Source organism: Pongo pygmaeus, chromosome 18 (genome assembly GCF_028885625.2).
Source record: "Pongo pygmaeus isolate AG05252 chromosome 18, NHGRI_mPonPyg2-v2.0_pri, whole genome shotgun sequence".
Classification (NCBI taxonomy): domain Eukaryota; kingdom Metazoa; phylum Chordata; class Mammalia; order Primates; family Hominidae; genus Pongo; species Pongo pygmaeus.
The window spans coordinates 68,695,229-68,718,314 of NC_072391.2; the positions used below are offsets into that span (position 1 = coordinate 68,695,229).

General features: G+C 48.9%; 1 protein-coding gene across 5 annotated transcripts in view; it reads left to right on the top strand.

Moving 5' to 3' along the window:
* Positions 1-23,086, top strand: part of ZFHX3 (zinc finger homeobox 3) — a 275,007-nt gene that overhangs the window by 96,488 nt on the left and 155,433 nt on the right. For 3 of the 5 annotated variants that reach the window (XM_054452977.2, XM_054452980.2, XM_063654489.1), the window contains exons 2-3: positions 1,363-4,124; positions 10,590-11,086. In XM_054452977.2, coding sequence (XP_054308952.2) covers positions 1,412-4,124; positions 10,590-11,086 — 3,210 coding nt within the window. In that variant the 5' untranslated portion in view covers positions 1,363-1,411. The remainder of the gene's footprint in view (positions 1-1,362; positions 4,125-10,589; positions 11,087-23,086) is intronic. The other 2 variants (XM_063654491.1, XM_063654490.1) reach the window with 1 other exon arrangement.

Below are 23,086 nucleotides of genomic sequence, written 5' to 3' on the forward strand. Positions count from 1 at the left end.
TGGTGGGTGGAGAAGCAGCCACATGTTCTCCAGGAGGAGCAGCAGGGGAATGGTGGCTGGGGACCTACGGGCGAAGGATCAGGGCTCTGCGAGGTGCCGAGCTGCCTGTAGGAGCAGGGCCAGACGGAATAATCGCCCCTGCGATGATATTACCGCAGGAGCAGAGTGGCCGTGATCCGATGCCTCCCTCCCCAGGGACATGAGGTCTCAGAGGGCACATTCAGCTCAGTGGCACTTCGGAGTCGGAAATGGAAAAGCCCCAGGGCTGAACGACAGCTGGTTGGGTAGCGACTAATAACTAAGAGGCAGGTGTGGAGCTGGGGCTCGCCGAGCCCAGCTGCCGTCTCGGCTTGCTGCTCAGATCCTTGATAGCAAAAACCACCAGGCACGTGGGGAACGCGCTGCCTCCAGCCAGGGCGAGATAGAAGCTCCTGGAGGGGGAGTTGGCAGATCCAGAGTCTGGTCCATTCCTGCTAGAGATACCAAGCTCACGTTTTGCACCTTCGTAGTTTTAGTCTGAAGTCAGCTGAGTCACAGGCCAGGGAGCTTGACTGGTATGGGTGGAGGAGACAGGAATCTGGGGACCCATCTTTTCTTTTGTTTCATGGTGGTCAGATAGCACTGAGCCAGTTTTTAGATTCAAGCCCCTCTGTTTTACTGCTTGTAAAATGGGACTGATGCCTCCCAGATCTGGAGAGGACTTTGCGGAGTGCATCTAGTCCTGCACGCCTGCCCTGTGAACCTCAGGGTCCTCACCTGCCTTCTTTGAACTTCTCAAACTAGAACCATGGTCAGTAAAAGCGACGGCGGCAACTTTTCTAAATCCTTGAGCGTATCCCACTTTACCATCCTTTTTCCAGGGACATTGAACCTCCCTCTTCTCAGCCCTCCCTTGTGTTCCCCTGACCCACAGACAGTGCGGGGAGCCGGGGCTGACTTCGTGTGAGCTGTCCATAAGTGGTAGGGCTGTGGCTGTGACCTCGTAGGGGGCTGGAGAGATGACGCGTCCGTTCTCCACTGTGGCCCATCGAAGTTGTGCTGGCAAAGAATGGAAATTCCCGCTAGTCTTCAGGGGCAGAGCAGTGACAATTCGAAGCCGAAGAGGGCTGCTCCTGGCCTTCTTTCCCCATATCCCTCGCTCAGGCTGGTTGACCCGGCCACGCCACCCCTGTGTGCTGGACTGTGTGGGGCAAGGTCCCCAGGCCCGCCCTCCGCCCTGTGTCTCTGTGTTGTGGGTGTTGTGGACAGAAGCCTCTTAGAGCGCTCCGTGCGGTGGGACCTCAGCCTCGGCCCTCCTAACCTCTTTCCTTTCTCTCTCTCTTTCCCCTCTCTCCCTCCTCCCCGTTTGCCTCCGCCCTTCAGGTCCGATCCTCCGTACTGGGTGCAATGAAAGCTCCACGCAGGCCTTACCATGGAAGGCTGTGACTCGCCCGTCGTCTCGGGGAAGGACAATGGGTGCGGTATCCCTCAGCACCAGCAATGGACTGAACTCAACAGCACCCACCTCCCTGACAAACCCAGTAGCATGGAGCAGTCCACAGGCGAGAGCCACGGGCCCTTGGACAGCCTGAGGGCCCCCTTCAATGAGCGCCTCGCGGAGAGCACCGCGTCGGCCGGGCCCCCCGCCGAGCCCGCCAGCAAGGAGGTCACCTGCAACGAATGTTCGGCCTCCTTCGCCAGCCTCCAGACCTACATGGAGCACCACTGCCCCAGCGCGCGCCCCCCGCCACCCCTGAGAGAGGAGAGCGCCAGCGACACCGGTGAGGAGGGGGACGAGGAGAGTGACGTGGAGAACCTGGCCGGGGAGATCGTCTACCAGCCGGACGGCTCCGCGTACATTGTGGAGAGCCTGAGCCAGCTGACCCAGGGCGGGGGCGCCTGTGGGAGTGGCAGTGGGCCCCTCCCCTCGCTTTTCCTGAACTCTCTCCCTGGCGCGGGGGGCAAGCAAGGGGACCCTTCGTGTGCTGCACCCGTGTACCCGCAGATCATCAACACTTTCCACATAGCCTCATCCTTCGGGAAATGGTTTGAGGGCCCAGACCAGGCTTTCCCGAATACCTCAGCCCTGGCGGGGCTCAGCCCCGTCCTGCACAGCTTCCGCGTGTTCGACGTGCGACACAAAAGCAACAAGGATTACCTGAACAGCGACGGTTCTGCCAAAAGCTCCTGCGTATCCAAAGATGTTCCCAACAATGTGGACCTGTCCAAATTCGATGGCTTTGTGCTCTACGGCAAGAGGAAGCCCATCCTGATGTGTTTCTTGTGCAAACTCTCCTTCGGGTACGTCCGTTCGTTTGTGACCCACGCGGTGCATGACCATCGAATGACCCTGAGCGAAGACGAGCGGAAAATTCTTAGCAATAAGAACATCTCCGCTATCATCCAAGGGATCGGCAAAGACAAGGAACCCCTTGTAAGTTTTCTGGAACCAAAAAACAAAAACTTTCAACACCCTTTAGTTTCCACAGCTAACCTCATAGGCCCCGGACACAGTTTTTATGGTAAATTCAGTGGCATTCGAATGGAAGGGGAGGAAGCTCTCCCAGCCGGCTCCGCCGCTGGCCCTGAGCAGCCCCAGGCTGGTCTCTTGACCCCCAGCACCCTGTTGAACCTTGGCGGGCTCACCAGCTCGGTCCTGAAGACCCCCATTACCTCAGTCCCCCTGGGGCCTCTGGCTTCCAGTCCTACCAAATCCTCAGAGGGCAAGGACTCTGGGGCAGCAGCAGGAGAGAAGCAGGAAGTGGGTGATGGGGATTGCTTCTCTGAGAAGGTAGAGCCAGCCGAAGAGGAGGCGGAGGAGGAAGAGGAGGAGGAAGAGGTGGAGGAGGAGGAGGAAGAAGAGGAGGAGGAAGAGGAGGAGGAGGAAGATGAGGGTTGCAAAGGACTCTTTCCAAGCGAGTTGGATGAGGAACTGGAAGACAGGCCCCATGAGGAGCCTGGGGCCGCAGCAGGTAGTAGCAGCAAAAAGGACCTTGCTCTCTCAAACCAAAGCATTTCTAACTCCCCCTTAATGCCTAACGTGCTCCAGACCCTGTCCAGGGGCACAGCTTCTACTAGTTCTAATTCTGCTTCTTCCTTTGTTGTCTTTGATGGTGCGAACAGGAGGAATCGTTTAAGCTTTAACAGTGAGGGCGTCAGGGCCAATGTGGCAGAGGGCGGCAGGAGGCTGGACTTCGCTGACGAAAGTGCCAATAAAGACAATGCCACAGCACCAGAACCAAATGAAAGCACAGAGGGCGACGATGGGGGCTTCGTTCCCCATCACCAGCATGCTGGCTCCCTCTGCGAGCTTGGGGTTGGGGAGTGCCCCTCGGGGAGTGGTGTGGAGTGCCCCAAATGCGACACGGTCCTGGGCTCCTCCCGCTCGCTGGGCGGCCACATGACCATGATGCATTCTCGTAACTCGTGTAAGACACTCAAGTGCCCCAAGTGCAACTGGCACTATAAGTACCAGCAGACCCTGGAGGCACACATGAAGGAGAAGCACCCGGAGCCGGGGGGCTCCTGTGTCTACTGCAAAAGCGGGCAGCCCCACCCCCGGCTGGCACGAGGCGAGAGCTACACGTGTGGTTACAAGCCTTTCCGCTGCGAGGTGTGTAACTACTCCACAACTACCAAAGGCAACCTCAGTATTCATATGCAGTCCGACAAGCATCTCAACAACATGCAGAACCTGCAGAACGGAGGGGGGGAGCAGGTCTTCAGCCACACTGCCGGGGCGGCGGCGGCGGCGGCGGCTGCGGCAGCGGCGGCAGCCAATATCAGTAGCTCCTGCGGGGCCCCCTCGCCCACCAAACCAAAAACCAAACCCACCTGGCGGTGCGAGGTGTGTGATTATGAGACCAACGTGGCCAGGAACCTCCGCATTCACATGACCAGTGAGAAGCACATGCATAACATGATGTTACTGCAACAGAACATGACCCAGATCCAACACAACCGCCACCTGGGCCTCGGCAGCCTGCCCTCGCCCGCCGAGGCCGAGCTCTACCAATACTACCTGGCCCAGAACATGAACCTGCCCAACCTGAAGATGGACAGTGCTGCCTCGGACGCCCAGTTCATGATGAGCGGATTCCAGCTGGATCCCGCCGGGCCCATGGCTGCCATGACGCCTGCTCTAGGTGAGGATGACTACGTGTTTGTCTGTTTTCATGATAGGAATTTAACCAGGGAGAATGGTGAATAGGGTGAGATAGACCTGTGGATTCAGTTGACTCTAGTCTTCTCGAGTGGTTTTTGTGTAAACTGGAGTGTCTTACAATCAAGTGTTTATTCTCAAGAATCCCTTGAACTCTGTGTGTACATATGGAAGAGTTTATGCATTCAAAAGAGATATGCTTGTACTCTGGCTACATGGGGCCAGGATTAAAATGTGAGTGTTTCCTCTAGTTTTTTGTTCCCATTCTCTCTTTCTCTGTCTCTTCTTTCAATTTGAAAAATCACTATAATCACCTAAAACTTTGGGGTTTCATCGAATATTTACTGAAACTTACAGGAAACTGTAGCTGAGGCAATCATCTCAATAAGAGGACTAGGGACAGTTATCTCAATGATTTACATAGAGACAATCATCTCAATAATAGGAATTCGGAACCATAGTGTACGTTATTCAGATAACCAAAGGCTGATTCTGTGCCGAGCTGGGAACCATCCAGATAGACTTCTCAAAGTTCTCTGTATATTTATGAGGACCTCGATGAAAGAGATGTGATTTTTTTTTCTTGCTTATTTTTGGTGAGTACTTGGTGATTAGAATAGTTGGAAATTAATTGGGAATTAAATTGCCCCAGTGGCACTATTGTGAGGGGTGTGAGAGATGAAAAATGAGTAAGTTGTAAAAATTGTCCATCAAGGAAAGTTAACTTTTAATAGCACGTAGATCCTGGTTAGCAGAGCCTTTGTTGCCAGGAAGAATGACCTCTGCTTTAGAGAAGCTGATTTGGCTCTGTCCAGGCTCCCAGTCTTACCAGTTGGCTTACCATATCTAGAATAGGACCAAGAGTGTAGGATTTGGGTGCTAAAAACTTTGAGTTTTTATGTAGAACGAACCACAGCCACTTTGAGGATAGCTGCTGCCGCCAAAACAATTTACAAATGGGTTTCATGAGAACCTTCTGATAGTTGGGCCACTCGTGCCTCCACTCCGTATGCTTCAAACAGGGATGCCTGGGTCCTATCCCCTGACCCTGCTAATGGACTTCGTGGGACCAGTGACAATGGCCTGAATTAAGCAATATGCCATTATTGACATGGGAATAGGTTGTTCTTGGCAACAGAGTGTCAGTGAGGACATTTTTTCCGGGATGGCTTAGATGACTGCAGGGCCAGGCCTCACCAGTTGGCAAGTGTTTATTTGTGTGGCGTTTTAGTGCTAATTGTTGCTGCTGAGTTATATTTCAAAGCATTCCATTGGTTTTTCTTGCTATGTATTCAGTTTTTATTCCTTAGTACTTTAATCTTGTTTTCCGTTTTGAAATATTTGCCCATTGATCCTTTATTACCAAATGATTTGAGGGTATTTGAAACCAACTGGCTAATTGCGGATGCACAAGCACTGGTCGTCTTATTTGTCGCCAGGGTGAACCATGCACACCAGGAGATGGGAGTGAGTACTCTAAGGTTTTCTTTAAGCCAGTAGGAATTAGAAGGAGTCATAGAATCTTGGGAGGTAGATCTTGGAGCAAATCAAACATAATGGAGGTGGAATGAAGACAGAACATGAGTAGGTTCATGTTGGGTCAAAGCGAGGGTTTTTTTTTTTTTTGAGACGGAGTCTCGCTCTATCACCCAGACTGGAGTGCAGTGGCGCCATCTTGGCTCACTGCAACCTCCACCTCCTGCGTTCAAGCGATTCTCCTGCCAGAGCCTCCCAAGTAGCTGGGATTACAGGCACCCACCACCATGCCTGGTTAATTTTGTATTTTTAGTAGAGATGGGGCTTCACCATCTTGGCCAGGCTGGTCTCAAACTCTTGACCTCAGGTGATCTGCCCGCCTTGGCCTCCCAAAGTGCTGGGATTACAGGCTATGAGCCACCATGCCCAGCCTAAAGTGAGGCTTTTTAATCACCTTAAGAACAGGTAACTAAGGCTTGTATTGAGAAGTAGAGAAATATTTCGCTTTCACACCAAGTGTCTGTGAGTCTTTGGGGCATCGTGCACTGTCCTGGGCATTGCGGCAGATTCAGAAGGAGCAGAAGAATGAAACCCTGTGTTGTAGACACACATGGAAGGGCCACACCGTATTTCTTAGACTAGAGCTCTTCCTCCCAAAGGATTTATCCAGCTCAGTCACAAAGGGCTCTTAAATTTCCAGTGTCACTACTTGTCGGCTGAGGGGAGTCCCTGGAAACCTGTGCCTTCCTTGGGCCACAAAAACTGCTAAGAAGGTGTGAGAGCCACAAATCCTTCATGCCAGAAGCTCTAGTGGGTGTGGGGGCCATAGGAAGTATCCAAAAGACTTGGAATTTGAGTTGTATGACCTCAGTAGGAGAAACCAACTTATGCAAATAAAAACAGCCATAACTTTCAGTTCTAGCTGTGGCTCTACTGATTTTTTTTTTCCATAGTCCATTTATAAGATGGCTGTAGGTGTTATTAGATATGACTGAGTTCTGCAGGGAGAAAAAAGTTTTTGTGAAATACACTCCTCTTTACAAGGTGATTGTTTTCATACTTCCCTTGGCAGAGCCCTCTTTAGTATTATCAAACACACTGTTTCTGGGGTTGCTTCTTTGGGGAAGCCTTTGAGGCTTCGCCTAGTACAGTCAGATCTGCTGCTCTTTGTAGACAGCACATTAGATTCGAGGCCTTGTGAACATCCTCCCAAACCTTCCTTTCGACCCTGAAGTTTAGCATAGCACCAAGAAAGGGGTTGCTTGTCGGGGTGGCTGTGTGTTTCCCAAGTAGCCAGCCAGCCCCTGGATACCCGCACAAGGTTTAACAGCTCCCTTCGTCTCCCTTTGATTCCAGAGTGTGCCTTTGAATCCATGTGCCTTCCTGAAGATGTGCTGATGGGTGGGCTCACGTGTCAAGGTGTCAGTTCCAGTGTTAGAGTTAAGTGCATACACAGAGATGGGGACCTGCTCCAAAACCACGTATCCAGTGTGGCTCAAGACTAAAGACCTGCCAAGTTCTTTTTTTTTTCATTTCTTTTTTTTGAGATGGAGTTTCGGCTCTTGTTGCCCAGGCTGGAAGTGCAATAGCGTGATCTCAGCTCACTGCAGCCCCTGCCTCCCGGGTTCAAGCAATTCTTCTGCCTCTACCTTCCGAGTAGCTGGGATTACAGGCATGCGCCGCCACGCCTAGCTAATTTTTGTATTTTCAGTAGAGACAGGATTTCACTACATTGGCCAGGCTGGTCTTGAACTCCTGACCTCAGGTGATCCGCCCACCTTGGCCTCTCAAAGTGCTGGGGTGACAGGTGTGAGCCACTGTGCCCAGTCCCAGTTTCTTATTTATAGGGGCCCTGCTCCTGTTTGTGAACTGGGTGAGATTCCCCCACTTTGTGGCAGCTGAATTAGCGGATTTGTAGGATTCTAAGCCCTGGGCTTGTTTCTCTGAGGCATAGTTCTCGAAGGGAGTTTTCACTTGCCTGTCATCCTCACTCATTTCAGCACTCTGCTGCTTCTGTCCTTTGCATTTCATTTTAACAGCCTAGAATGCTGGCCAGGCATGGTGGCTCATGCCTATAATCCCAGCATTGTGGGAGTCCAAGGATCACTTGAACCTGGGAGTTTGAGACCAGTCTGGGCAACATCTCGACAAAACATTTTTGTTTTAAGATCAGCCAGACGTAGTGGGGTGCACCTGTAGTCCCAGCTACTTGGGAGGCTGAGGCGGGTGGTTCACTTGAGTCTTGGTGGTCCAGACTGCAGTGAACCATTCCAGCCTGGGCAACAGAATGAAACCTTGTCTCTTGGAAAAAAAAAGAGCTTAAAGTGGAAACTGGGACTTAGTTCCTCTGCTTATTCCAAGGACTTCTCATTTTCACTCAGGCATCAGCAAGTGACAGCTGAATTTCTCTTTAGAGCAATATTGATGGGCCGGGGTTAAATCTAAAAAGTGGAGACGATTTGATGCTTCAGGTGGTTGGCATCAGAAACAAATATATGTTTGCTCCTTGTCTTACCCTCCGGGCAGTTTCTGCTTTGACTGAACACCGAGTATGTTTCCTGGATGTTGCCTGGCCTTTGTCCCCGTTAAGGGATGGAGCTTTTAGGCTTTTTTTTTTTTTTTTCCTTTCTGTTTTTCTTTCTTGTCCTAAAAGGAATGTCATGGTTATGGTTCCTCTCACCAGGGGAGATGGGAAGACAGACAACAAGCCGAAAGCTTCCTAAGCCTTCTGGAATGCATGTGCAAAAGATTTCTGTGGCTTGCTAGACTGTCCGTGAGCTTCAAATGCAGCTGCTGGTCTGCTTAGCAGAGCCTGTACTGATCTTGTCACTCGAGGTGACTTGTGTAGCATCAATAAGAAAATCATAAAAAAAAAAGAAAAAAATATTTTCTCTGATGAACCACTGACTCGGATTCTAATTAGTTATAAAAAAAAATAATAATAACCTCAGCCCAACCACACATAAAAGGTCAAGTTTAAATATCAGTTGTGGGGTGGGGCAGACCTAATAGCTCAAGTGCATGTGTGTTTAGGAAAGAGAAACTGGACGCCAGTGCCCAGCCTTCTGCTTGACCATACACTTCTAGGAACTGGAGGGAGGGCTGCTCTTTTTAAGCCATTCTCCTGGTAGAAATAAGCCCTTGCAGTATTAATTTACCGTAGCAAATGTGAGCTTGTACCTGGTTTATGCAGGGCAGTGATGGACTGAAAAAGACCAGGGTGGGAGAGGGAGGAAGAGATCTTCGCCCGGCCCTTTCGTGGAGACATGGAGCTGAGCCTCGTGTCTCACTGCCTGTCTCAGTCCACTTCCTGAACATGCAACAGTCCCACCCTTTTTTCACTCTTGTCTGGCACAGCAAACATTTGGGCGTCTGTGCACTCTGTAGAGGGCCAGCGAGGATAAGACTGGACCCCTGTCCTAGGGAGGTGGCGCCCTGATGGGGATCCCAGCTATGGTGCATCTCTGTAGGTAGGTGACTGAGTGACAAAGGGAAGGTGATAGGTCCTAGGGTAGCCCCGCATGTCACCCAGGGCAGAGGCTCAGGAAAGAGAACAGGTGGCCCTACTGGGAAGACATGGGAGGGTTGGCAGCATTGACTGACGGGAGAGATATTGACCAGAGGGCAGCGGTGAGTAGAGGGATTACTCCCCAAGTCTTTTTTTGTTTTGTTTTGTTTTTGAGACAGGGTCCTGCTCTGTCACCAGGGCTGGAGCTGAGTGGCATGGTCTCAGCTCACTGCAGCCTCTGCCTCCCAGGCTCAAGCCATTGTCCCATCTCAGTCCCTGAGTACTGGAACTACAGGCATGCGCCACCATGCCTGGCTAGTTTCTATTGTATATTTTGTACACTATGTTGCCCAGACTGGTCTCGAACTCCTAGGCTCAAGTGATCTGCCTGCCTTGGCCTCCTAAAGTGCTTGGATTAGGGGTGTGAGACACCACGTCCAGCCCCACTCCCCAGATCTTTGCTTTAGAGATGCACTATCCAACCCAGGCGCCACTCACCACCATGTAGCTTCCTAAATTTAAATAACATTGAAAATTCAGTTCCATAGTTGCACTACCCGTATTTCAGGTATTTATTAGTCACATGTAGCCAGTGACTGCTGCACCAGACGACGCAGCCATAGATTGTTCTCAAGGTGGCAGAAAGTCATGTTGGTCACTGCCACCTCAGATACATCCTGGGCCCAATTCTGGTTCCCCATGAAGGCTTGGTATGTTAAGATTGCAGCTGTACTCATTTCCGATTTTGGAAAGTCTGCAGTTTGAGATTCTGTTATATCCAGTGAATGATACATACTTCTATCTTTTCTTGAATCTTAGAGAAGGGATGAATTGAAATATTAAAGAGGTGGCTGGGCACGGTGGCTCACGCCTGTCGTTCTAGCACTTTGGGAGGCCGAGGCAGGTGGATCAACTGAGGTCAGGAGTTCAAGACCAGCCTCAGGAGTTCAAGACCAGCCTGGCCAACATGGTGAAACCCTGTCTCTACTAAAAAAGACAAAAATTAGCTGGCCGTGGTGGTGGGTGCCTGTAATCCCAGCTACTTGGGAGGCTGAGGCAGGAGAATCGCTTGAGCCCGAGAGGCAGAGGTTGCCGTGAGCTGAGATTGTGCCACTGCACTCTAACCTGGGCAACAGAGCAAGACTCCATCTCGGGGGAAAAAAAGGGAAAGGAAATATTAAAGAGGCTATGGCTCCTAACTTTTCTAGGTGTTCTTTTCCTAAAGAAAGAAAATACAAAACCTGCCAGAAATCTCAGAATGTCCGCAGGAAAGATCGAAACACATCAGGTTGACTATGTTTGTTTGTTTGCTTGTTTTCCAGCCAGTAGCCCTTTGCAACACTTGAAATGTCATCTTTTCCTTTTGGACCCCAGTTGAGGGTGGCGGAGGGCTGGGGGGTGCCTCAGCTGTGGCCGTGACCATGAGCCTGGTGTCTGACTCTCTTCTTCTCTCCTTCCCTGCAGTGGGCGGTGAGATCCCCCTAGACATGCGGCTCGGGGGTGGGCAGCTGGTGTCAGAGGAGCTGATGAACCTGGGCGAGAGCTTCATCCAGACCAACGACCCGTCGCTGAAGCTCTTCCAGTGTGCCGTCTGCAACAAGTTCACGACGGACAACCTGGACATGCTGGGCCTGCACATGAATGTGGAGCGCAGCCTGTCGGAGGACGAGTGGAAGGCGGTGATGGGGGACTCGTACCAGTGCAAGCTCTGCCGCTACAACACCCAGCTCAAGGCCAACTTCCAGCTGCACTGCAAGACAGATAAGCACGTGCAGAAGTACCAGCTGGTGGCCCACATCAAGGAGGGCGGCAAGGCCAATGAGTGGAGGCTCAAGTGTGTGGCCATCGGCAACCCCGTACACCTCAAGTGCAACGCCTGTGACTACTACACCAACAGCCTGGAGAAGCTGCGGCTGCACACGGTCAACTCCAGGCACGAGGCCAGCCTGAAGTTGTACAAGGTAAGGCCCAGCTCCTTATGGCTCAGGCACTCTTTCTGAAAGGAGGAGGTTGCGCACCGGGGAGTTAGGGAGCACTGGGGAGGAGTCGGACAGTCTCTGGCATGGCCCGGTTGGCTGTTGGTTGGGAAACTGGAGTTGAGAGGAGAGTCGGCGGCGTCCACTTTGTCACCAGGTGGAAACGTGACAGGTTCAGTGAGTAGCCTGAGTAGCTGAAGGTTCTCTTTCTGGGTGCCCAATTTTGGGGCAGGTTTTGTTGACAGCGCCTCTAGGGTTGGTTCTTTTCTTTCTTACATGGGCTCTTTTGCATCCTCTGCTCCTGTGGTTTCCCTCTCTCCTTTAGGCTTTCTGTTCTCCTTTTCCATCTCTTTATTCCTTTTTTTTTTTTTTTTTTTTTTTCCTATTTCTCCTTTCCCGGATGCTCCTGGGGTGTTTTGTTCCTCCCTTCCTTCTTTCATCCATCCATCATCCCACCAACATATGTACACTGGGTACCTTCTCAATGACAGGTACTGTTCTGGGCATTTGTTCACATCAGTGCATGAAACTGACCAAAAAAAAAAAGAAAATCCCTGCCCTCATAGAGCTTCCATTCTTTTAGCAGGAGATGGGTGAGAAACGATGAATAAATTTTGTAGCAAGCCAGAAGGTGCTAAATGCTGTGGGGAAAATTGGGTCCATAAGGGGCCTCCTTTGTTTTTTTTGTTGTTGTTGTTTGTTTGTTTTCTAACCCCCTCTGTTGCTTCCTGGGTTCTGTGTCCTCTTTCTCTTCCTTATACTTTTTCATCTTCTTCCTGGGCTTCTCCCATCCTCCCCCTCTTCCTCTGTCTCTTCTCCTCTTCCCTCTTTCCTGTCCATTTATTCTTTCTCTCCCCCCACCCTCCACTTTCCCCCCAGCCCTTCCCTCTACTCCATAGATGGTAACCGAGGAGGAGGTGCTCCGGATACTGTAAATAGTCCTTTCATTTGCACGGCAGAATTGCTCCAGACGTCTCTATTGATTTTCACTGGACTTAAAGCCTCACCTTTTTCTCTAATCATCCCATAATGGCTTTAGTATGAACAATCAGGTACAAATCGCCATAAATCTCCCCGGCCTGATCCCACACACCTTCCACTCCCTCACTCTCTCTTTTCATTTTCCTCACTCCCATTATCAGCCTCTCCTCCTGCCTTTCACACTGTTTCTCGCGTCTTTGGGCCCACGAGTGTTTGGTTTCTGCTGGCCCTGAGCTAGTTGAGTCCCTGCTCTACTCAGTGTGATGTTAAACGGAGATTCCACATAAGGAAGACTTCTAGTCCTTTCTCCATGTCGGCCTCTGCTGGGATTGATAAATGTACTTCATTTTATAGTTGTTCCTTCTCAGGATGTGGGGAGGCCTGTGTAACGTAGTGCTTAAGAAAGCACTTTAGGGAAAGGAGGAGAAAGCAGGAATGAGGTAGAGGGGATAGAATGTTCTGGAACTGACTGTGGACTCAGCTATGGTGCAGTGAGGAAGGTCTGGACACCACGCAGCCAATCCCCTTATCTCAACTGAGTAAGAACCTTGCTGGACTGGCTTAGTTTTGTGCCACCGTTAAAAGAAAAAAGCCCTTTGCAGTCAGTTTAAATTGGAGGTCTGAACTGGCCACAGGATGGTGCCGACGTGGTCAAGAAAACCTGATGGAAAAACCAGTGGAAAAAAGAATTTCCAAAGGACCCAACTGAGTAAAATTTGTACAAAGGACTCGGCGTGGCCATTGAAGGTTGCATGCAACTTTGATGAAGGTCGTTTAGAGGTGGCACGAAGCTGGCCTCTTGCATCCGAGGAAAAAATTGCCCTTTAGATTCTAAAATGCACACGGTGGTGATTAACTCTCACGCTGCATCCTCCGTGTGGCTGGAGTCTTGAATAAGAGTCTATCAGGCACTTGACTTTGCTTCTTACGGGCCTGGAACTCGGAGGATTTGCTGAGAACATCCTGTTTTGGTCCCCAAACTGTGTCCATGGATCACACCCAGAGAGTCAGGGTGAGGTGTGGGCGGAAGAGACGCGGTTTATTTGCGTGTTTCTGCACTGCTGGCCTGTCATCCTGGGACTTTTCTCTCATTTCTTTTTTTAAGGTAGAGGAAACTGTTGCTCACAAAGATGGCGTGGGCAGAAGGGTCCTGAGTGTTGGGATGTAGGGTAGAACGTGGACCCAACACCTGAAGGAGAGATCCTGAAATGGTGCATCTGGCCAGCACATCCCCAGGGTGACCAGCCCCTGAGGTTCAGAGCAGAATTGCCTCCGTCAGGAGCCAAAGGTCATTAGTCTAGTCTCATTAGTCCTTGGGTAATGAATGGCCCTGTGCCTGCCCGGTCTCCGCCACAGGGGGCGGGGAGCTCTCCCGCTCACTCCTGGATGACACCGCTGGGATTATCATTCCAGTGCTCGCCCTCAGCCTTTTGGTCCTTCAGTACGACTAACATCAAACTTCTCTTGCCACTAAGGGGGGCTCCCTCTCAAGGTTTCGTCATTCCACGGATTTGGGGTGGGGATTGGAGGTGGTTTGAGAGTCACTTTTTCTCTAGGCCCTGGTGTGGCCTGTAGTAAATGGAGATTGATTGCATGTTATTTTTCCTCTTGCTAATGTAATCCATTAGCCCGGCACATGCATAATCAGTTTAGAGCACAGTTAACTGGATGTAATCGAGTTCTTTACTGTCTGCTAGAGAAACCGCTCCAGATGCAGCTGACCCGGGGAGCTGACCGGGCTTCTCACACACAACCCTCCTTACTCACCCCTTTCCCTACCCCACCCTGTCCCGGGTCCCTGGCAAATTATTCATGATCAGCCAGGGTGGCTCTCCAAAGCTGCTCTCCGCGGCACCTAGTGAAGTGGTGGTGATGTATGTGGCTTCCCGGTGGCTCTCCCAGACCTCTCTTTCAGCCGAGGCTTTTATTCTCCTCCTGTTCCTTTTTCATGTTGGAGGAGACAGAGCTGCATTCTCAGGAGATTCAAGCAGTGGCATGGCTCTCAGTTCGTCGTCTGACCTCACCCTGGGCCGGAGTCACTGCCCTTGCTGTCACGCATGCTAGTGCGTAGGTTGCTGTAAGAGTGAACTTTCTGAAAGCGTGAGATAATTTTTAATCCAGAAATGAGAGAGGGTTGTGCTAATCTACAAAACCTGATGGTATTATCTTCGTTGCCTGGAATGGTGTAGTTTTGATTTTTGTGTGATACTAATTTATAAATCAGGATTAGGTTCAACCTGTTTTTCTTCTGCACCTCCTGGAAGTAGAGTGGATTAGGGAAATGCTGCAGGGCCCGAGGCATCTGAGGGAAGCCCCCTTACCTTGTCTCTGGGCCTCAGGTTACTTCTGCAAAGTGCTCCTGATTGAAATCCTTGGGATCTTTTGGGCTGAAACAGTGGCCGGCTCTGGCCCAGCCCCTAATGCTCACATGTCCACGTCCTAACATTTACCATCCTGGGATCCCAGTGATTGGCTGACATAGCAAGAAGCGCAGAGGCTCCAGTGAAGCTTGGGAACTGGGCTCTTTCTGTCCTCAGTGTCCCATCTGAGCCAGCATGGAAAAATGCAAAAGGCACTTGTCTCTCAACTGGGACTGAGCTCCGGGGTCCTTAATTCCTCATCCTTCTGCTTTCACATGTAAATTTATCACTCCTTTCTCAGAGGACTACACCCTGGCCCCACTCTCAATCTTCTCCACCCGTAGAGATGTGGGTGCCCTTGATCCTCAGAACTAGGAGAGCGGCTGTCACTGACACATGCTTGCCCTCTGCCCTCTCCCACGGCTAGTGTAGAGCCTGCGTCTGAGGCGTGTGGCTTCAGAGCTGGCACCAGCTCTTCCACGTTTATCTTGCTTTCCCAGCCAAGTGACGTCCATGGTGAGCTCTCTGAAATGTGTGCTGCTTTCTGCCCGGAGGGGGCGGGGCACAGAAAGGGCAGTTGGAAATCAGTGCACACTCCCGCCATCTCCCAGAATCTGTTTTTCACTTTGTTGTTTTTCTTTACCTGAGAGTCATTGGAATGGAAATCTGTCAACTTTAGCAGATAGATTAAGACCCCACCAGAATCTGTTACTCCAAACGGTTTCCAGCTGGGGTTCCTTTGATTGGACCAAGACTGAAGGTTACCTATTAATCTTAAATACTGTACAAAGAGGGTTGTCTACCACAGTGTTGGGTCTGGGCCACATGTGAGCTGCCGTGGGCTAACGGGGCACACAGGAGAGGAGAATCCAGTGTCCAAGCCAACTCTGCTTGGCCTGAGATAGGAGGCAGAGTGTGGTATTGATTCATGCACATGGCCAGATTCTCCACATAGAGGATGTCTACTCCTGCCATTCTAGGAGGATTGTGCTGTACGGAAGAATGTAAGAAAACTTCCATCAGACTTTGCATTGCTTTAGAACCCATCTTCTCAGTTCTTTCCCTGATGCATAAGAAACTCGTTGGGACTCACACTCCCAGCAGGGCCATAAAATCATCGTATGGTAGACAGGCAAATCAGAAAATGTAGGCGAAGTCAGACAATGATCTGGTTTGAAATCTGCATTCTTGGTGCTCCTCTGTGGGTGTGCTGGGGGGAAGTGGGGGTCTTAGGAAGATAGCTGCACATTTTACGTCCGTAGGTGGTGCCTGGAGGCCTTTGTCTTGCGCTGAGAGCAAAAAACATACATCCTTTGGGGACCGTCCCCTTCCTCCCTCCCGTCCTGCCTTCCCAGCTTGGCTGTGTGTTTGAAGCTCCGGTGAAAGTGTCATATGGTTTGCATCGGGATTCTGGAGCCAGTTTCCTCAAACCTTGTTTTCTCATTATTAGACTATTTTGTTTGTTTGTTTTAAGTACATACTTCTGCCACCTTCTCTCCCTACCTTGGTGCCTTCAATCAAAAAATGAAAGGGAAGGAAAGGAATGTTTTCCTGTAGGTGATTTAGAAGGTGTGCAAGGCCAGATGTTTTGGTGAATTTTAGCAGATTTTGCCTGCGTGCCCTCCTCCTGGAGCAGCTGGAGGCCTGAGGTTCATTTCCATGGCTTGATGGTTGGTGCTGGTGGGACGTGGGTCTCTGCAGCTGGGCTGGGAGGCTGCATGTGGGCCTGATGGGTCCTCACTGAGAGCCTGGGCTGACTCTGGCAGCTCTTGTGGCCACCAGTTAACTTCAAGAGGACTCCAGGAGATGGAAAGACCAAATATTTTGGGGGGCAGGGCTTGTGCTAGGACCAAGTTCATCCATCACTGCTGTGGGAGCGTATGGCTCATGGTTCACCAGTGGTGTGCGGCATGAAAGCTGGGTACCTTGCTGGGAGGTCCCTTGTTCTTTCCTCCTTCCAGAAGCTCCCCACCTATCTTCATCCACATTCCTCCAATAGGTTGTATTTCACACTCTCAGCCGATGGCTTTAGGCACAAGCTTTGTGTGGGTCACTCTGGTTAGAGCATTTTACACACCCTCATGTCAAGAAGATCAGGTCAGTGATATCTTTTCACTCCACTCTTTAGACACCACATAATGGAACTGAAATCTTATTAGATGTGCCTATTGAAAAAAAAAAAAAAGTTTAGTACTTAAAAACCACCTGTTGAAAAACCAGTTTTGCAACCATTAACCATAGCAGTTTTATTCTTTTTTCTAAATGCTTTTAGTGTTTTTTTTTTCTCTCTCTCTCTTTTCTGAGTCCTTTTTGTGGATAGTAAATAACTGACCAGACCCTTTTAGAATAGTATTGTATTCTTAATTATTTCTTACAAGGTTAGCATTCCTCAAGTGTAAGCTAGTAATAAAATGTGGATTCCCTATTTATGTATGTAATATTCCATATTACAGTTAAAGTAATATGAGTAGTGCATGTTCACTGTAAAAAAAATTGGAAAAATCCAGGAATAAAAAAGAAAGTAAATATCTGGTTAATCCTACCATGTGATGGATTTTAATTTTTTTTTGCATGTAACATAGGAATTTTACAAAATTGGAATGACGTGTAATACCTGAGACCTTTTTTACATCTTTAAGTATTTTCCAATGATTTTTAAAGTGGATGTCTTTTGTCTGCTTTCTGACTTTACTGTCCAGAGGCAAACCCACTGTTACATGTAGTTGATATTTTGTGCTCTTTTCTTTGCTTCTGTAGATGAAAATGTGTGTGCGTATGTATCTGTACACACACACATACTGTTCATTTTTTAAAATCTTTATAGACACGTGCTGTGGTTTCAATTTTGTTTTGTTTTTTGAGACAGGGTCTCATTCTGTTGCTCACATGGGAGTGCAGTGGCGTGATCTCGGCTGGCTGTAACGTATGCCTCCCAGGCTCAAGCGATTCTCCCACCTCAGCCTCCCAAGTTGCTGGGACCACAGGTGCACACCACCACACCCAGCCAATTTTTTGTATTCTTCATAGAGACGGGATTTCGACATTTTGCCTAGGCTGGTCTTGAACCCCTGGGCTCAAGCGAGATCCACCCACCTCGGCCTCCCAAAGTGTCAGTTTGTTTTATTCAGGAAAATCTTTTAGGTCAGTAGATATAGATACTTTTAGGTCAGTACATATAGATACTTTTTATGAAAATCATTTTAGGTCAGTACATGTAGATACAATCACTCTTTTCAATGTCGACGTAGTATTTCCTTTATTAACCAGTCCCTTTTTGATGTACCTTGAGGTTATGTGCAGGGTTTGGACACTGCAGATAATGAGCTAGGAACATGATTCTCTACACACACCATGAAGTGGGGTTGTTGGGTCCCAGGACCTAATGCCAGTAGATGCAGCACTTCCCAGTGGCCTTTCAGAAAGCAGGTGGCCATGTCATCCTTCCCCATTGAGTGATGACCAGACTCCCACACAGTGACCAACACCGTGTTGTTGTTTTTCCATTTTCATTGTCAGATTGACAACATTGTTCTAATGTAAGTCCCTTTTCATTGTTCTAATGTGGGTAGATGGGGGAACATTTTTTTGTCATGCAGTTTTTTTGTTTTTGTTTTCTGTTTTTTTGAGACTGGGTCTCACTCTGTCACCCAGGCTGGAGTGCAGTGGCGTGATCTCAGCTCATTGCAACCTCCACCTCCGGGTTCAAGTGATTCTCATGCCTCACCCTCCTGAGTAGCTGGAATTACAGGTGCCCACTACCACACCCGCTAGTTTTTGTATTTTTAGTAGAGATGGGGTTTTGCCATGTTGGCCAGGCTGGTCTCAAACTCCTGAACTCGGGTGATCCACCCACCTTGGCCTCCTAGAGTGCTGAGATTACAGGTGTTAGCCCCCACACCTGGCCCTATTTGTGACTTTTGAGGAATGTATTTTGTGTACAGTTGTAAGACTCTGGTTTTGTATGCAGTGTGATATAGGACTCTTTATTTTCCTTCAAATTCGATGGCTAGCTGTACAACGATTGCTTAAATAACCAGCCTTTCCTAGCTGGTGTGAAAAGCTGTTTCTCATTCTCCATTCTCTTACGTCTTGCAGAGCCTCTTGTGAATGATCCACAGATTTAGGTAAGTCAGAACATATTTACGGAATACTGTCTTCGGAGACACTGGGGAACAAGAAGAAGGGATGGAAAGACCTGGCTCTCTTTCCTGGCATTTGGAGTCTGTGGACCAAACACCTTCCACTCATCTTTTCCTATTTCTCTCTGGCGTATTCCCCAAAAGAAAATTTCTTAGGTTAGTTTGCCTTCATTGAACTCTCCAGGATGAGAGAGTTTCCAGAAGAAACAGAGTCTTCAAAGAGGAGCTGGGTTTTTAGGGCATCTTAATGGAGACTGTGGATCTCACCATTTATCTTAAAAAAGGGGTCAGGAACAAATTTTGAAAGCCATGGAAGTTCCCTTTCCTGAAGTTCTTATGTAAACAGCATATAGATTTCATGACTGTGTTTACATATTTCCAATATAAGCTGTTTTCAGGTACTGGTTACAAGTCTCTTTTTGGATTCCAAAGGTATACCACGGCCCCTGACTTAGGCTGAGCAGCAAGGAGGTCTAATTTCAGAAAATCTAATAGCTACCACTTTGTCAAAATATTTATGAATCCCCCCGATTCTCTATTTAGGAAGCCCTGGACCTTCTTAGGAGAGAGAAATCTCAAACTTCCAGTCCCTTCACCCACCCCCCACCCATACAGAGGGATAAGTCACACCGTGGAATTCTTTGCATAAATGACATCTGCCATCTTAGGGGGTGTTCTGTAACCCTTAGGAGAATTTTGTGCAAATATTCCGTTGCTTCTGCATTCCAGAATAACGCCTTGTGTTACGGTTGTTTTAGGTAAACACACTCTGGCGGGAAAGCCAATATGGCAGGTGCCACATAATGGGGCAAAGGTGTGAACTCAATGTTGAATTCTTTCAACTTGCTGAGGACTTGGACTAAAAGGGCAAATTTGAATACGCCTAGTCCCAACAGGTGTTTCTGGTTTTTTTGTTTTGAAAGGGAAATTGTAAGGGAACAATTAGGCATTGTCACGAACATCGTCAGGAAAAGGCAAGAGTTTTTAAAAAATTATATGATCCACCTGAACCATGTTCTTTATTCTGTTTTACACATCAGTTGAAACTATAAATACTAGTAAGTGTAGGGTGGGAAAGGCTGTTACTATGAAAACCATTTTGGTAGTATTGAGTAAGTATATATTTAATACTTAACAAAAATTGATTTTTAGCACTTAAAGCAGCCGGCATGTAGGATGAAAGTTAAAATTTTCTAATGGCAGAAAATCTGTCACTCATAGAAATACTGGCGATTGTAGAAACTAGCAACATTAGGGTGGTGACTTGGGATAGTGTTGGCAAATACAGCAAAGAAAAATGTGGAATTCTCAGTGATGTGAATTTCATTTTTTTCTTTGTATAAAAAGAAATTTAAATCACATTTAAAAAAAATAGAAACAGGGTCTCACTATGTTGCCCAGGCTGGTCTCGAACTCCTGGGCTCAAGTGGTCCTCCTGCCTTGGCCTCCAAACATAAATTTCAGATAAGCAACAATGATGTTTTGTGTAAGTGTATCTCATAAATTATACTTACACTTACCTGAAATTCACATTTAACTGGGCATCCTGTATTTTGTTTGGCAGCTCTACCTCTGGATAGCCTAGAAATTAGTTCATAGTGACCTGCCAGCAGGCTCTATAAAAGTGTAAAGAGAGCTATGTGGCTTCCTTGTTTGTGAAACCCGTTTTCTTCCAGTGGTTCCCAACAAAAGAAAGTTACAAATGCCTCTAATGATGATATCCAATTTTTGTTATTTATAGAAAAGTGTCCTATCCGATATTCACATTTTCTGTGTTAAGTAAAATGCTTTCTATAAAGAAATCTGAAATTTTCTCCAGAGCTATTTGTTCAAACTTACTTTTCAGTCATTTTTTTCATGAGTCCCTTTTATTGAAATGCTTTTGCGTCACACAGTGGATGTCAGGAGGCCTGGTTCAGTCAACAGCAACTTGGCCAGATGTTGAAGCTGCCCCTAGTTCGCTCCAGGCCTTCTTGGTCTCCTCCTGCACTGGTTACTTATATGTAGACCATGAAAATTCACAGCACGTGAGACCCTGTGTGCCTATGGTGTATAGGTCGCTAATAGGGAATGCAGAGAGTAGGTTTAAATTGGGACTAATCATCAAGAATGATTAGGAGACGTTCTCTAGGGTCCCCCTCCTCGTTCTGTAAAAGGCAAACTAGTTAGAAGGTTAGAAATGTTTATCTACTGATAGTGTTTGGTTTGTAACCTGTTAATGAGTGGAGCATGTTCCCAGACTCAGGACGAGAGCCTCCAAAGCATAGCCAGTCTCTTAGGTCAACAGTGATACCCACATTGCCTTGGCAGGGCCGGCCTGTGCACTGGGGTTGCTGAAGGGGTTTACACCCACCTGCTGTCCCTTTTGAGTCTCTCTTCCTGTCTTCTGTCGCTGGCAATAGGCTCTTCCTGGAGGATGACTGGACCTTTCTAATCCCTTCTGAGCTGACCTCTGTGAACTTTCTTGGTGGCACGTGTCACACTGGGGTATCCGTGTCTTCCTGTTGCCCCTCAGAATGAGACAGAAGGCTGGGTTCTGGGTGGAAGGCATCCTTGCATCGGCTACCCTGACTTCTCCTCCCATGGGTTCAGACCCCAGCCCTCAGGACCCAAGAGGCCAGACCGTAGGATTTCCCAGATTTCCCTGTGCAGCTTCTGGGAGACTGAAATCACTGGGAAGGGGTCTTCGTTCCCTGGGTCAACAACATTTGTTGAGTGCTGATTTTGTGCTGGGCATTGAAGTAGGATTTTGTACTGACTCAGGCTCACGAATGTGTAACGTATTATTAAAAAAATTGGGGCCGTGGCTCACACCCGTAATCTCAACACTTAGGGAGGCTGAGGCAGGAGGACCACTTGAGCCCGGAAGTTCAAGACCAGCCTGGGCAACATAAGCAGACCCTGTCTCTATAAAAAAAAATTAAAAAAATTAGCCAGGTATGGTGGCACACACCTGTGGTCCTAGCTGCATTAGGGGGCTGAGGTGGGAGGATCACTTGAGCCTGAGAGTTCAAGACCAGCCTGGGCAACATAGCCAGACCTCATCTCTGCAGAAAATAAAATTGTCAGGGTGTGGTGGTGCTTGTAGTCCCAGCGACATGAGAGGGCTGCAGTGGGAGGATTGCTTGAGCTGAGGAGGTCAAGGCTACAGCGAGCCATGATCACAGCACTGCACACAACCTCCGCCTCCCAGGTTCAAGCAATTCTCCTGCCTCAGCCTCCCAAGTAGCTGGGATTACAGGCGCCCGCCACCACACCCGGCTAATTTTTGTATTTTTGGTAGAGACAGGGTTTCGTCATGTTGGCCAGGCTGGTCTTGAACTCCTGACCTCAAGTGATCCGCCCACTTGGGCCTCCCAAAGTTCTGGGATTACAGACCTGAGCCACTGCACCCAGCCTGTATCTATGGGCCTTCGGGACAATGAGAATGATAATGTCGGAGTTTGGTGTTTGCTCCCAGACCCCTTTTGCCCTTGGGAGCGAGTCTGTGTCACTGCAGTGGTCCTGCAGATGCCTGTTGGCGCTCCTGAAGATCTGGGAGGAGCTCTGATTGTGTTTATGGCAGGGAGTGTCTTAGCAGAGTGGCCCCATCCAGCTTTAGAACATGTCTTGCTGGTCTCGAACAGGGCTTGTTTGAATTGAATGTTTCGTGTTCCAGATTCTTTACGAACCGCTCATTGTCACAGGCCCAGGAAGGTTCTCTGAGCAGCATCGGATGTTTTTCCTCTGTGGAGGGTACCCTGTGCCTCAAGATGGGGGTGGGGGAGATCAAAGGTAACCCCACAGGCTCATCCCCAGCTGAGGAGTCCTCTGCTCTAAGATGGTTTTCACTGTAATCCTCCCATAGCTCCTGTGCCTTTGTCTTCTATACGTCCCCTCTACCGCCATGTCTCTTGTTTTCTAAAATAATTATAGATAGAGAAGCATGGGGAATATTCCTCGGCTCCTCTAGTGAGCCAGGCCAAGTGGCGCGGGTCCCAGGGCTATGATTTCCTCACTGTCCTAGACATGAGTCAGCAAGTGTGACTCCGAAGCCAGCTGTGCTTGAGGAAGCACTGTGGGGAGTGATTTGGCTGCAGACATCTGTTTGTGCGTGGTTGTTCACTTTCTGGTTCTCAGATTAGGCTCTGACCATTTTCATTATTAATTTTTTTTTTTTTTTGCCCAGACTGGGTTCACATTGGTGATGGCTGCAGCTGTCAGCGTAAGAAGACCAAACAACTCCTCCAGGGACAAGAGCTCTGACCTCTGTCCCGTCTCTTTGTGTCCAACTTGCAATCCATACTTGGCTCTCTTCACCTCCACGGTCTTGCCGCCCTAATTCGTGTCTCTGAGCGTTTAGTGCTTTGGGGTTATCTAAAACTCATGTGTTGGGGGCGTGCCGATTTGCTCTGAGGTGGTGAGTTCTCAAGTGACACCTCTGGGGATATCTCTTCCTCCCTGATGTTCTAGCTAGGTTCCCAAAGGACCCACCAAATTCTCCAGAAACTCCCTCTCCCTTCCCG